Raw genomic sequence first — 16353 nt, forward strand, 5'->3', positions numbered from 1 at the left:
AACCCTTAACTTCTGTGTATTGGCTCATAGGTGGAAGAGTGGTAAGGGTGGGCAATGGGGGTCAAGTGACTTGCCCAGGGTCACACAGCTGGGAAGTGTCTGAGGCCGGATTTGAACCTAAGACCTCACGTCTCTAGGCCTGGCTCTCAATCCACTGAGCTACCCAGCTGCCCCCAGGTTAATTTTTAAATGGAAAAACCTACCCAGAATTATGAAAAGTAAAACAAGTAGAATCAAGAGAGCAATATATACAACTACAGAATTCGTTTTTGAAGAATAATTTCTAAACATTCACGAATGAATTGATAAATAGAAACACGTAAGGCATAGTTTACAGCTACATATTATCAAATGAGTAATGTCTAATGTGGGGGGAGAGGGAGGGAGGTGATGCCTGGCAATTTTGATGTAACGGACAAATAAGTTAATAAAATAAAATATGAAAGAACTGTTCAAATGCTGTCTGGGCAAACAAATGCCTTCCTATTGATTTCTATATGAGGGAATAATACTACTATATAGTAAGAAATGACAAGTAGGTTAATTTTGGAAAAACGTAGAAAGACATACATGAAATTATGAAGGTGAAACAAACAGAACCAAGAGAACATTATATGTAACAGCAGTATTGTTTGAAGAATAAATTGTACATGTCCACTTCCAGAAAAAGAACTGATTAATAAAAATAGGTGATAGATATAGAAAACTAGATGGATAGATAGAAAGAATTTTATATACATATATCTTTTTCTTTTTTTTTTAAACCCTTTAACTTCTGTGTATTGCTCCTAGGTGGAAGAGTGGTAAGGGTGGGCAATGGGGGTCAAGTGACTTGCCCAGGGTCACACAGCTGGGAAGTGTTTGAGGCCGGATTTGAACCTAGGACCTCCTGTCTCTAGGCCTGGCTCTCAATCCACTGAGCTACCCAGATGCCCCCTCTACACATATCTTTTTGTCAAATGATTTCCCTATTTCTTTAAATAGTTCTTTTTAAAATATTTTTATTTGCTAATGGGGAAAGAAAGGGAGGGAGGGAGTTAACAGGATATTTTAATGTAACAAACAAATAAACAAATTTAAAGTTTGTTGTATTTACCAAATATAGAAGGTGAAAAACAGTCAAATCACTGAGAGTAAAAAGGGAACTGAGAAATAATAATAATAATAGCAAGCATTTATATGGTGTTTTAAAAAAGCTTGTAATACATTTTACAAATATTTTCTCATTTTAGAAATCTGAGGCAGATAGATGTTAAGTAACGTACCCATCCAATGTCAGTCAGTGAACATCTAAAGTGGGATTTGAATTTAGGTCTTCATTCTCAGGCCAGTGCCTGATCTTATGAATTGCCTAGCTACTGGTACCTGGTGTATCCTTTCCCCCTTATTTTTCAAAATGGGAAACTGAGGCCCAAGGAGGTTAGGAAAAAGACTAACCCCAAAGGAATGCCTCTTTCAGAAGATGAGCCTCTTTCTTAGAAGAAAACCAACTTCCTGGCAATCATATGAAATGAGGCTTGGAGCTTTTATGACTGTGGCATTAGTCACACTGTAGAAACACTTGTCACCTAAATCATTGCAACACTGAAGTCTATTTGTTACCGAGTATGGCTATCTCCTATTTGATTTTCAATTGCCTTCACTTGTCTCCATGTACATACATGAATACACGACATAATTATTATCATCAAGATCACAGATTTGTAGTTCCAATAGCAGACAAGTCTTTTCTTTTCTTTTCTTTTCTTTTTTTTATCACTGAGAAATGTAGAAGGTAAACTCTGCCCATCTACTAATTCTTGCTGCAAGCCTCCAACCAATTAGAGAACTCTCTTAAGAGAAAAATCCCTTGGCTTATCTTCCCGTAAACGTAGGGAGTTTCAGAGATAGACTTGGATCTACATCCTCCTTCTGCCTCTCCCTCTCATTTAAATTTGCATCCGCCCTTCTCCATGGGGTGACCAAAGCTACTACTTCCTGCTGGTTCAGTGACCAAGGTTCGAGGACAGGACACGGGACTACTACTCGCCGTGACCGCCAGTCCCAGTCAGGTGCAGGGCATTCAAGTCTCTAGGATCCAGCCTGGCTTTGAACCTCCCAGTCTGGCAAGCTGAGAGAGTCTCGCAACGTAGTCTTCCCCCAACTCCCGAATCATTTGCTGCCACATTCCCGCACTTCCAAGCCCGGGTTCAGGGTGAACAGCTCCAGGAGCATCCCGCTGCCATCTCAGCCCGCCCCGGGCCAAGCAAGGGGCAACTCAGGACGCTTCTGAAAAGGCTTCGTTGGTCCTGCTGGTTGCCAGGAGGGCGCTTCTGTCACTCTCCCTTACCGCCAGCAGCTTCCCGGACTCGGGCTGTCTCAGGTATTTGGAGAGAAGTTTGGACAGCGCAGCCATGAGCGCGCCGCGGGAAATCGGGACTTTCGTGGTGTGGGACTACTTGGTATTCGCCGGGATGCTGCTCATCTCTGCTGCCATCGGCGTTTACTATGCCTTCGCTGGGGGTGGCCAGCAGACCTCCAAGGACTTCCTAATGGGAGGCCGGAAGATGACCGCCGTGCCTGTGGCGTTGTCCCTCACCGCCAGCTTCATGTCTGCGGTCACGGTCCTTGGGACTCCCTCGGAGGTCTATCGCTTTGGGGCCATATTCACCATCTTTGCCTTCACTTACGCCTTAGTGGTCATTCTCAGCGCCGAGATCTTCCTGCCAGTCTTTTACAAGCTGGAAATTACCAGCACCTACGAGGTAAGGGGACACCCGCCTCTGGCCACCGAGGTCTCCTGCTGGGTTTTAGCTTGGGCAGACCAGACAGTATTCAATCTGGGATCGTAGGATTATAGACTTAGAGGTGGAAAAGAACTTAGGGGTCATCTGGCGCAACCTTTCCCTCCCAGTGGGTCCCAGAAGAGGTTCATTTAAGTGCTAAATCCTCTCCTTCCAAATCCAGAGTTCTTTCCGCTATAACATAACTTCCTCCCCATTTATGAAATCCCGGCTCTCCCCAAACGTTTCTTGGGAGCACTGTAAAGATGCAGGGACCTGCTGATTTAATTCTCTTTCGCTTTTCAACCTCTTTGGCTCATTGGGAAGTAGAGAGGTGGAAGGATTTCAATGCCTTTTTGTTAATTTACTGAGCTTTGCAGGTCCCTCCTCCTCCTGAAATTGGAACCTTTGCTCCAGGGACACTATCCCCCCAATCAAGGCGAGAGTGTGGGCTACAAAAATAATGTTACTAGCCCAAAGCAGTGAGAGGGGACAAAAAAAATGGGGCTAGGAACCAAGAGAGCCGAGCTTTGGCCTGAGGTATGTTCCTGGATCCTCTTCCCAGGTAAGATGTAAAGCAGTCATGCCAACCCCCATCTTGGCAATCAACTTTCTCTGTGTAAATGTCCCTGCACAAAGCATTTACTCTCTTTCTCTTCTCCTTTTGTTATCTTTGAAAATTAATATTAATCACATCCTGCTCTTTCCTCATACCTGTATAGAAGAAACAGAGCATGCCATAGAGGAGAGAGGGCTGACCTTGCAGTCAGGAACACCTGGGTTCGAGTTTTGCCTCCATGTGATCATGGACAAGTAACCTAACCTTTCAGGGTATGGGCAACTCTTTAAGACTTATAAATGATGGTTGACTGATCTGCTTGTTGACAGAGGCAGTGTTCACACTGGGAATTCCTTTCACTGATGAAATCACATGTCTGGATACACATGTATGTAATTAGGACTAGCTATATGAATTTTTACATACCCCTCCATATATATACATGTATATATGTATATATATCAGACAGAAATGACCAGAATGCTCAAGACATGCTCAAGACCCTGACACTTTTCTCTAAAGTATTTCATAGAATCATGGCATACATGCACACAAACACTCATACATACATACATACATACATACACGAATGAGACAGAATGGTTTAGTGGATAAAGAAATGGCCAGTCACAAATATGATATAAAAATAAAATAAATGTACATTGATCTTATTTCTATATTTTAGTCTTCATGATTTATTTTATATACTTATGTGTAGATAGATTTCTATATAGCCATATTATATACTCATGTGTATATCTATGTAAATATACATATATACGAGGGAAGAGAGAAAAAGACAGAGAGAAAAAGAGAAAGACGGGGGGGGGGGGGGGAAGACAGGGTGGGAAGAGAGGAGGGAAGAGAGGAGAAAAGAGACAGCAGGGGAGGGGAGAGAAGGGGAAGGAGAGGGAGAAAAAGAGGGAAAGGGAGAAGACAGAGAGAGGGAAGGAGAAGAGGAAGAGAAGATGAATAAGGATTGGATTTCTGATTTTATTGTAATACAAAATTCCCTTCGCCATTGCAGACTGACACCTTCTCTGTATCTTTATAGTCTTGGAGAGTTTTCTAGGGTCTCATGGCCAGTACTGTGTTTTTCAGAGGTGGGACTTGAACTTCAGTTTTCTTGGGTAGTTCTTTATTCTTTATTCACTACACCAGGATATGTGTGTGTGTGTGTGTGTGTGTGTGTGTGTGTGTGTTTGTCTGTCTGTCATCTTTTAAGCCCAATCCTGAGATTCACAGCAACAAGTGTACACAATGTAAATATATGTGTGTGTGTGTGTGTGTGTGTGTGTTGATTCCATAAAATACTTTCCAGAAAGTTGCCACGGTCTTGAAATTGAAATTTTTTAATTGTTTCTGTCTGTCATATCCTCATGATGGACTATGAGCTCTCTAAGGACTAGAGTGTCTCTTCTCTTAAATTTTATATCTCTCCCAAGTCCTAGCTGGGTAAATGCCCTGCATACTCAAAGAATTTGTTGACATTGCACAGAGTTGATCCTTAATCAGGATGGACTGAAGTTAAAAAGAAAACATGAAACATGAAACTGGAGGGTTTTTGAAACATGAGAGTAAAAGGTTCACCATCCTGAATATGTAGCAGGACAGAGATACCTTCAGGGTTCTCCTTCACCTCCCCCTCTGGCTCTTCCTCATCTGTTAATTAATACTCCAAGACTCAACAGACAGTGTTCTATCTCATACAACATAACAATCAAGGGTCAACAGTTCCTGGTTAGTATTACTGTTTGCTCCAGTTGACAGAGCTGATGGACAGTTTCATAGTGAGATTGGTTGAGTTTCCCAAGAAGGCAGTGTGGTACCATGGAAAGGGCTAGATTTTGAGTCAAAGGGTCCTAATTCTGTCATCACTTACTGCCTTTGTAACCTACTGGAACTGTTTTCTTCTCTAAAATGAGGGAGCTGGGCTACCTTGATGGTCTCTTCTGAACCAATCCAAGTTTGCACACTTAGTTTCCTTCCTCAATTTCCCCATCGTGTCTTTTATGGCTCAGCTTAGGTGTAAGTCTTTTCCTGGGAGCCTATCCTGATCATCCCCACTGTTGGTGCCTTTTCTCTCCCACTGCTCCCCACTCCTCAACTTCCTGTGCCAACCTCCTTGCAGATTATCTCATTATTACTTAGGATCATAGATTTAAAGCTGGAAGGGATCTTAAATGCCATCTTGCCCAATTCCCACACTTTACAGATGGAGAAATTGAGGCCCCAAAAAAGGTGAAATACTAGGCAGTAAGTAGTAGAGTTCAGATTCAAACTCAGGACCATAATTATCCACTACTCTTTTTTACTATATTAATGATCTCATTTATATTTAACTATATTTAGCTATATCCTCCTACAGACTGTCAGAAGGGACTATTTTTTTTAATCTATGCATCTCCCATATTTAGGGCAGTGCCGTGAACAATTGTTTCTTCTATGGAGGTGTGGGAGCCACCTCCTTCTCTAATTTTATTGGTAAAGGGAATGCCTGGTAAGAAAACTCCCTCTAACATTGCACATCAGTGTGTTACACTCAGACCAGGGGTTCTTCACATTTTTGGTATCATGTACTCCTTTTACAGTTTAATGAACCTGATGGATCCTTCTCAGAACATTGCTTTTATATGCATTAAAGAAAACATGCAAGGTTAAGGAAGCCAATTATGTTGAAATATGGTTATCTAAATGTTGAAACAAACCACATTAAGTTAATAGTTCCCAGATTAAGACCTTTTGTTTGTCAGAAGATTCAGGACTCTCTTATTCTCCCCTTCCCTTTCCCTTACCTTCTTTCTTAGAATTGATGCAAAGTATTGATTCCAAGGCAGAAGTGCAGTTGGGGCAAAGCAATTAAGTGTTGGGGTTAAGTAACTTTCCCAGGATCACACAGTTAGGAACTGTCTGAGGCCACATTTGAATTCAGGACCTCCCATCTCCAGGCCTGGCTCTCTATCCACTGAACAGCCACATAAATATATACCACCTTTTTTCTTAGTATCAATTCTAAGGCAGAAAAGCAGTAAGGGCTAGGCCATGGGGGTCAAGTGACTTAACCAGGGTCAGACAGCTAGGCAGTGAATGAGACTAGATTTGAACCTAGAACCTCTTATCGCTAGGCCTGGCTCTATCCACTGAGCCACCCAGCTGCCCCCTCAGGAAAATGAGTCTTGATTCCAGGCCTAGACCTCTGTGCCATCAAACTGAACTACTATTGATGGTTACCATTTTAGAAATGAAAACAGCTTCATATTATTATTAGGAAAATTGTTTTAGCCCCATAGATCCCCTGACCCTGATGGGGTGTTGGTACTCCCAGGAAGCTCTCAATCATACTTTGAGAATTGCTGTTTTAGAGAGTTGTCTAGAGGAGTAAGGTTAAGTGAATTGCCCAGGTTCACACTGTTTCAGAGGGAGAAACTGATCCCAAGTCTTCCCAAATAAGTCTGATCTATATATTGTTGCCTCTCACATTGTGAATGCTTGTTGGAATGAATTTGATTGAAGAATGTCATTTAAAAAATCTGTAAAATAAGTCACCTGGGGCAGCTGGGTAGCTCAGTGGAATGAGAGCCAGGCCTAGAGACAGGAGGTCCTGGGTTCAAATCTGACCTCAGCCACTTCCCAGCTGTGTGACCCTGGGCAAGTCACTTGACCCCCATTGCCTACCCTTACCACTCTTCTGCCTTGGAGCCAATACACAGTATTAACTCCATGATGGAAGGTAAGTGTTTAAATATATATATATATATATAGTCACCTATTCTAGAAGTTGCTTTGGGATGGACCTTAGGAGTTTCCTCATGTAGGATAGACCATCTTAGAGTATAAATACTACCCATTAAGTAGACAGGGATGAGCCTAGAGAAATATGAGCAAAATTCCTGGATTATTCTCATGCTCATTCAGTCATTTCTCTGAGTTGAGCAGCTATGCAAGGAAAGAAAGTGGTCAAAGGCAAGGGAGAAAAGGTATGTTTAGGAGCATGTCAGTGAAGAGACCATGGAGGAAGCATTAACATTAACGGAGGAGTTCTTAATCTTTTTTCATGGCATCAACTCCTTTGGAAGGTTGATGAAGTCTGTGGATCCTCTCTCAGAACAATGTCCATAAATGAATAAAATAAAATATACAGCATTACCGAGGAAAACAATTATATTGAAATATGGTTCTCAATTTGAAAAATAAAAAAGTTCCAAAATCCCAGGTTAAAAACCCTTAGACTAACATTTTTCTGAGACTTTCTTTTCATGGAAGGTAAAAAACTGATTGCTCATTTGGGAGTATAAATATTCTAGCCTTAACTTTCTTGCTTAGTTAGATTTCATGTCTCTCTGAAATTATTTCCCTTCTTTTACCTAACACTAGATGGTAAACATCATTTTGGAAAGTATACTTACTTTTTTTGTCTTCAGAGTTCAAGATTCCACAAGAATGGCAGTATGGCTTAAGTAGAAAAAATAGAGCAGATATGACAACTAGCCTTCAGATACTGACTGATATTTACGCATTGTGTAACTTATGGTCAGAGCACTTATTGTCTCTAAGCCTCAGTTTCCTCATCTGAAAAATGGGGAAGAATAATACTTCTAGCACCTACTCCACGGGATTATTAGGAGGGAAAAATAATTTTTATATCGATGTATATCCCTGTTTTTTTTTTCTCTACCCAAAGAGACATCAGGGACATGACTCTTAAGAAATGAGTCTGTCTCTTATAGAGGGATTTAGTTATAGAGAAAAGGTCCTTTAAAGAGATTCTCTCCCAAAATGTTGTAACAAAGTTTCTAAATGGAAAGATCTTAAAGTGTTAGAAGTACCTTAAGGGCATCTTTAAGGGGCTTGGCTTTAGGAAAAGGGGTCTTCTATTAGAATATCAGCACATCCTCTATCTTCTTGAGGATAGGGGAATAACATAGATGACATAAAGGTATTTGCCCTTATTTAGGTCAAGCAGTCTTTTAGGTAGGCCTTGTCAATGTCATACAGACCAAAAAAAAAAAAAGGAACAAGGTCCCATTTAACTCAGTTCCTCTAATTTTCAGCCCTTTTCTTTCTTTCCTTCCTTCCTTCCTCCCTTCCTCCCTCCCTTCCTTTCCTATTCTTTCTTTCTTTCTTTCTTTCTTTCTTTCTTTCTTTCTTTCTTTCTTTCTTTCTTTCTTTCTTTCTTTCTTTCTTCTTCTTCTCTAAGACAGAAGGTCAAGGGCTAAGGAAATGGGGGTTAAGTGTCTTGCCCAGGGTCACACAGGAAATATCTGAAGTCAAATCTGAACCCAAGTCCTCTGGACTCAAGACCTGGAGCTCTACTACACCACCTACCTGCCTTCCTAGCTGTCTTGTTTCTATGGTCCCATATTGTAGTGTTGGAGTCTGTGAGATCAACCTGACCATCTATGAGAGTTTCTTCCTTTATTAGTGGATCTCAGGATTCCTAGAGTGTTGTCAAGGACTCTATGAGGAATTTATTCACTTAGGGATCCTGCAAAGCATTTGAACTCTTCTGAAGGGTGCTGGACTATTTGACTTTCTGGAGACCTTGCAGCTCTAAATCTAAAATTTTCTAAGGTGGGAAGTATTGGTCATGACTACTAACTATTTTACCTTCTTTTTGATTTTTTAAAAGTATTTAGAGCTTCGTTTTAATAAACACGTTCGCCTCTGTGGAACTATTCTATTCATTGTTCAAACGGTAAGTAGTTCTCCAATGTACTTTTTTATACTTTTGAATCTAAAGTATTTTGGTAAAATAACTATGAAAACTGGGCATCTTGTTTATTAAGGAGCTTCTAAATGTATTTATAAAAGATCTAAGTGAACAGGAAAGAAAAAAAATGAGGACAAGGAAGTTCCTGTTATTGCAGAGTATTGAGAACAGAGATTCTGTGGCTTTCTGAGTCCTAATTGGTCCTCAGACACTAGCTTTGTGGTATTGTTTAACTCACTTAGCCTCTATGTGCCTCAGTTTCCTCAGGATGATAATAGCATCTACCTTCTAGGTTGTTGTGAGGATAAAATGAGAAAATATTTATAAAGTGTGTTGCAAACCTTAAAATAATACTTATGTACTGGTTATAATTGTTATTATTTATTGTGAAAACAATAATAATTATTATTAACAAACATGATTATTTAGATTGAGCTATAGTCCTGATCTGCAAAAGTTGTATGGTTCACTTAGTGTGGGTAATATCTATTTGGCTCCAATTTCTCAAATTTAAAAAATTGATACTAATGACCTAATTCAGATGGTAAAAATATTTGAAGAATTTGTTGAAAATGCTCAAGACTTCACTTATCAAAACTGTTTCAGGGGCAGCTAGCTAAATGGTCAATGGATAGAGCACTGGGCCTACAATTAGGAAAACTCATCTTTCTGAGTTCAAATCCAACCTCAGACACTTTCTAGTTATGTGACTCTAGGCAAGTTACTTGGTCCTCTTTGACTCAGTTCCCCATCTGTGAAATGAGCTGGAGAGGGAAATGGCAAACTACTCTAGTATATTAAAAAGAAATAGATTTCAGATTGCTTTCCATCTCAGAGAGGAGGAAGGGGAGGGAGAGAATTTGGAATTCAAAATAAAATAAATACAAATGTTAATAGTTGTTTTTACATGTAATTGGGGAGAAATAAAAAAATTGTTAGACAAATAAAAATACTCAAAAATTACTGATAACTCTCCTACCTATAGTATTTTAAGAACTGCAAAATACTTTCACTTTAAATTTTAATTTTTATAACACTTTTTATCTTAGTAACAGTTTTAAGACAGAAGGGCAAGGGCTAAGAAAATGGGGGTTAAGTGACTTGCTCAGGAACACACAACTAGGAAATGTCTGAGGTCAGATTTGAACCTCGGTCTTCCGGACTCCAGACTTCAGATTCTATCTACTGTGCCACCTAGCTGTCCCTCAAAGCACTTTCCTCAGTACATCCCTGAGAGGTTCAGCTAGTGGGTGGTGAATATACAAAGGATCTGGGTTGTGATGTGTTCTACAAGGGGGACTCCCATTGTGGGAACTGCAATCGCCACTGCAGAACCAGATAGTAGCTTGACTAATAGCATCTTATCAACATAGATTTGGAACTGGTGGCAGCCTTAGATGCTATGGAGTTCAACTTTCTAATTTTGATGGATGAGAAAACTGAGGCCTAGAGAAGGGTAGTAACCTTCCTAAAGCTGGTAAATGACAGAGGGAATATTTAAACCTACATTTTCCTGACCCCTGATCCAGAGCCTAATACCATATGGTCAGAAGATTATGAATCTAAAGCTAAAAGGGTGCCTTATAAATCTTCTTGTTCAGTTTCCTCATTTTACACTTGAGGAAAAGAAAGCGGTTTGGAGAAATTAGATAAACTATACTAAAGTTCTGGAGTCAGGATTTGAATCCAGATCCTCTGACCCTAAAACTAACATCCTTTCTTTTACACTTTCACTTCAAAAAATTCTTTTAAATACTGTAAATTATGACAGATGAGGACATTGAGGTTTAGAGACTTGCCCAGGGTTGTACAGGTACTATGAAATTCAGATTCATCTCTCTTGACTCCCAGTGCCACTTCTCTATTCATTGGGATGACATGGTGAGATTTAAGTTCAGAAAGAAGAATTAAAACCACAACCACAACCAATCCTTGTACAGAGGTTTGTTGTTTTTGCCTGATGCCTTGAAGGTCATACATGTATGTGTCAAACATAGCTTTCCAAAAAATTTATTAGGTCCTTAAAAAAGTTCCCAAATGCTTACTCAACTGCAAATCAACAATGAAATTGGGAAGCCATAAAACCACATACTGGTGAGCACTTCTTCAAAGTCAAGAGTTTCCTAAAGAACAATCCAGGAATCCAGGAATGTGCCAGGGAAGTTGACTCTGCCTGGAGCCAAGAGCTTGGAAAATAGGTCACTGTGCAGCCAGGGATGCTAATTGTTACCTGAAGTACTTGGACTTAACTGATGCCACAGTGTGCTGTCACAAGAATCCTCCATTGACTCATCCAGTTCACCATTTTCTCCATTGTGGAGAAGGATTTGGGCATAACAAAGTCAGTCTTTGAGGAGTAAATCAGCGCAAAGGAGCAAGAGGGCTTTTCTTCCTTGTTTGGAATTAACTGTTCTGTTTTGACAATCAAAAGCCATGTAGACCTTTGCCATGGTGATGTGACTGTTGCCGGAGCCAAACTTGTACCCTGGTTCTCCAGGAGGGAGCACTGGAATAGAGGGGAAGAAAAGGGGAGCTGGTCTTGCTACTTGCCTTGAGCTACTGAACCCAAGTCTGTAGCTATTGTAGGTAGCTAATTCCCACTTATCCTGCCAGTTCATCCCTATGTTATTCTTAGAAATACTCAGAACAAGGGGCAGCTGGGTGGCTCAGTGGATAGAGAACCATGTCTAGAGATAGAGGTCCTGAGTTCAAATCTGACCTCAGACAATTCTTAGCTGTGTGACTCTGGACAAGTCACTTAACCCCATTGCCTAGCCTTGACCCCTCTTCTGCCTTGGAACCAATACTTTATTGTTATTATTAACTAATTAATTAAAGTATTAATTCTAAGATGGAAGGGAAAGGTTTCTAATTTTTAAAAATGAAATGCTCAGAGAAGTGATTGATTAGGAATGATGGGTTCCCCTCCCCTAACCACCAAGAGAATTTCTGAACATACATATGACTTTATCTCTGTTTATGGCTCTCTTTGTTTCTCTCTCACACACACATACACCCCTACTTTCATGATGCAGCCCTGGGAATGCAATTTTGTCTTTAAAAATAATGCCAAGGGGTAGCTACATGGCTCATTAGACAGAAAGCCTGGCCTAGAGATGGGAAGTCCTCAGTTCAAATCTAACCTCAGATACTTCCTAGCTGTGTGACCCTGGGCAAGTCACTTAACCCTATTTGCCTAGCCCTTTCTGCCTTAGAGCTAATATACAGTATTGATTCTAAGACAGAAGGTAAGAGTTTAAAAAAAAAAAAAGAAAGAAAGAAATGCTCAGAGAAGTGACTGATTAAGAATGAGGGGCTCTTACTTCCCCCAAAGAAAATTCCTGGACATACTTAAGACTTTATCTCTGTTTCTATCTCTCTTTGTCTCTGTCTCTCTGCTTCTCTGTTTCTTTCTCATACACACACACACACACACACACACACACACACACACACACACCACACAACACACCCCTCTATCTTCATGCTGCAGACATGGATATGCAATTTTGTCATTAAAAATGATGCCAAGGGGGCATCTAGGTGACCCAATGGACTGAGAGCCAGGCTTAGAGATAGGAGATCCTGGGTTCAAATCTGAATTCAGACACTGCCTAGCTGTATGATCCTGAGCAAATCACTTGACCCCCACTGTCCAGCCCTTACCACTCTTCTGCCTTAGAACCAATTCATGGTACTGATTCTAAGATGGAAGGTGAGGGTTAAAAAATGGAACTAAGTTGTTAGGAAACAGTTCCATTAAGAGAAATAAAAGCTGTGCTTTATCGAGTAGGATATAGTCAAACACACAATACTGTATCAGTAAGTGCAAGATGTTCCTATAAAGACAAAAATGAAGAATATCTAGAAATATGGAAACATCTGTATGAAGTCCTGCTAAATGAAAAGAATACAGGTAGAGTATACCAGAACTGGAAAAGACTTCAGTGGCTATTGAGTCCATCCCTTAGCTGAGTAGCTCTCCCCTTTAATCATCTCCAGGTGGCAGTGTGGGAATGGGAACTCTCATGTGTAAAATGAAGGGGTCAGGAGGAGACTGATCCCCCAGTAGCTCTGTGTCCATAATCCTATGATCGTCCAGCCTCCACGTGAAGATCTCCAACCATGGGGAAATCATTTCCTTGGAAGCTTGTTCCACTGTTGGACAGCTCCAATTGTTAGACAAATTCTACCACTCTGATACTCTTTTACCCTTTTTTTTTCTAGTTCATTTCTCTGGACTGAAAAAGAGCAAGTTCAGCCCCATTTTCCCTAAGAGCCCTTCAGATACTTTTAGCTATGTTGGCTTCTGTATTACCTTCACTCGAAGGGCCACCCAATTTCTCTTCTCTAGACTAAATATCCCCTGGCCCTTTGATCAGCTGGAAGGGCATGATCTCCAGTGCCCTCCCAATTCTTGCTGTCCCTCCCCTCTGCCCCCCCCCCATGCACTCTGGTTTGTCAATGTTTTTGCTGAAATGTGATGCCCAGAATTCAACACTGGATGAAGGAGGTATGGTCCATTCCTGGAGACTCCTTAACTATTCAACAATATTATTGAGTCCCTAATTGTGTGCAAGACACTCTATTAAATACAAAGAAGAATACAACCTGGTGCCTCCCCTCATCAAGTCTATAGTCTGGTAGGGATTGAAATATATACATAAATAGTAACAATAATGCCATTACAAGAGGGGTAGTGTTTAGAGTTGGCAGCTTTTAACCAGAACCATTTGAAATATATATATCCACATATGGAGAACATGATTGTAAATAGAAATATGAATAAGTATGTATAAAGTACTTTGCAAATCACAGAGTGCTATATAGATGCTAGGCATTATTATTAATATTTTAAGTGACCATTTATTTTCATTTTTATACATAACAATAATATAATACATTTGGGTTATCATAAATAAATAAATTATTGATTTTTATTGTTATTTTAAATTACAATTTCTAAATGCAATAGAAGGGAATCGATAGAGAATAGGAAAGTAGTTGCCGGACAACAATAAATAAAGTTGAAAGGCAGGAGGAGACAGCAAGGCCCCTCTCAACTGGTCCTGACTCAGGTAGAAGAACCAGAGTAAGAGAAATGTGAAAGATTCTTAGGAAGCTGATGGGGAAGACAAGATCACCCAGGAAGAGCAAATAAAAACATTTGGGTAAAAGGAGTTGCAGTGTTTGTTCATTTATCAATTATCGATAAATATGTACATATTTATAATTTAATTTTTGAAGCTGAGTAAACATATAGTTAGCAAAGGCATGAAAATTAATGATTGGTTGGTTCCATACAGTAAGCCCACTTGTTCCAGAGATGAAACCAGGTGTCCTGAAGGACACAGGAAGGAGTGGACATCTTTCCTTATGCATAAAATACAGTTCAATAATAGAAAGAGAGCTACCAGTGAATTTGCACAATAAGTTGACTTTAATAATAAAATGTATATACCTTTAAACTATATTGTTTCCATGTTCATACTCTGGCTTTCTTTTTCTAGATTCTGTATACTGGAATTGTTATTTATGCTCCAGCTCTTGCTTTGAATCAAGGTAAAATTTTAAACAGTCAACAATGCTACTTGTGCTTATATTTGGATGAGAGCAGTCATCTTTTGAGAGATAAGAGGGAGGATGGGTTAATGGAATACCATAATGGAGATGAGTTTTTGGTGACCTTCATGGAATCAAGAATCTTGGCATAAGATAAAGGTTCAGGTACTAGAAGAAACCTTAGAAGTCAGCTAAATCAACCTTTCATTTTACAGTTAAGGAAACTGAGGTCCAGAGGTATTAAGTAACTTGCCCAGCATCTCAGTAAGTGGCTCAGTCAAGATTTGAACTCAGTTCCTATGATTGCCCCCGCCACCCCAACCATTCAGGCTTTTTTTTTCCAGTTCACAAAATGACCTCCTATCCATTTTGTGAGAGAGATGGGGGAAATATTTCCTCCTCTTACACAGGAATATAAAGCAGCTCCTATGTGGGAACAAAGCTTTACAAAATCTGAGAATCTTTGAGCTCAAAGATTCCATAAGAAATCACAAACCTCAAATTTATATCCTTTTGTAAAGAAAGAGCATATATTCATTTGTTGTTTTTTTTTAAGCAAAAAGGTCAAGAAGTAAATTCTACACATTACTTTTAAAACTGCCCTGCTTATCTATACTTTTTGCTCTACTTCCTTCTCTTTTCTTATGAGCACTTTTCCCATTTGTCTTTAATTTTTTTCAACTAGCAAGCTTTTCATTTCATTTCATTTTTTTTTTTATTTTCCCACCTTAAAAATATTACAATGGCACCAGGCCTGGAATTAGGAAGACCTGGGTTCAAATATAGTCTTAAGTACTGCCTAGCAGTATGACCCTAGGCAAGTCACTTAACTCTTGATTGGCTAGCCCCTTACCACTCTTCTGTCTTAGAACTGGTACTAAAACAGAAGGTAAGAGTTTTTTAAAAATTATAGGGGACAGCTGGGTGGCTCAGTGGATTGAGAGCCAGACCTAGAGATAGGAGGTCCTAGGTTCAAATGTGACCTCAGACACTTCTCAGCTGTGTGACCCTGGGCAAGTCACTTGACCCCCATTGCCTACCCTTACCACTCTTCTGCCTTGGAGTCAATACATGGTATTGGCTCCAAGACAGAAGGTAAGGGTTTAAGAAAAAATAAATAAAAATTATAATGACTATTTTAGATCAGCTTCTGCAAGGGTGAGTCAAGCCAACAAACATTTCCTAAGTACTTACTATGTCCTAAGTACTGTGCAAGGACTATCTACCTTGGACTTGATCTCCCTGTGACTGATATGGGAGGATCATTTTGACCTGCTTCCTTTCTGACCTGGGTCCATTTGAGCCTCATTAGGCATCCTGGTGTCTCCACTCTTCTCATTATATTAATGCTGAAATCAGTTTAGAGACTTAATTGGTTTAGCCCACTGAAGCTTAGAATTCTCAAGCTCAGGAGATCTGGTGGCCTAGATCTTCTCTGTAAACTAAGTACCCAGGATTACAGCTGGGGATGAACCATCATCCCCAGCCTTGGGATAATTTATTGGGAAAGAAAAAGGTCATAGAAGTCTCAAACTTTTGATAGAAATGTGGTTGCAAAGGATGACATCTTTTGTTATCTCATAAAAAAACCTAAATTCTGAAGGAAAATGCTTTGTGAAATGAACAATGGGCTAGTGGATTTCATGTTTGGAATTCAGGAAGTTTGCATTGTGCTCCTATCTCCAAAATGAGCCAGTGCCTAATCTCTGACCTTTTCTTAATAATAGACATGATGATATGGAGATGGTTAACTCTCAGTG

At 39.9% G+C, this 16353-nt stretch overlaps 1 protein-coding gene across 1 annotated transcript in view; it reads left to right on the forward strand.

Moving 5' to 3' along the window:
• Nucleotides 1-2393: 2393 nt before the first annotated feature.
• The window catches only part of LOC123249137 (sodium-coupled monocarboxylate transporter 1-like), a 54680-nt gene continuing 40720 nt past the window's right edge, over nt 2394-16353 (forward strand). Inside the window, 3 exon segments of the mRNA XM_044678124.1 lie at nt 2394-2744; nt 8951-9016; nt 14542-14593. Of these exon segments, the coding sequence (XP_044534059.1) occupies nt 2394-2744; nt 8951-9016; nt 14542-14593 (469 nt within the window).

This window comes from Gracilinanus agilis, chromosome 5, assembly GCF_016433145.1.
Source record: "Gracilinanus agilis isolate LMUSP501 chromosome 5, AgileGrace, whole genome shotgun sequence".
In the NCBI taxonomy this organism is placed as follows: Eukaryota; Metazoa; Chordata; class Mammalia; order Didelphimorphia; family Didelphidae; genus Gracilinanus; species Gracilinanus agilis.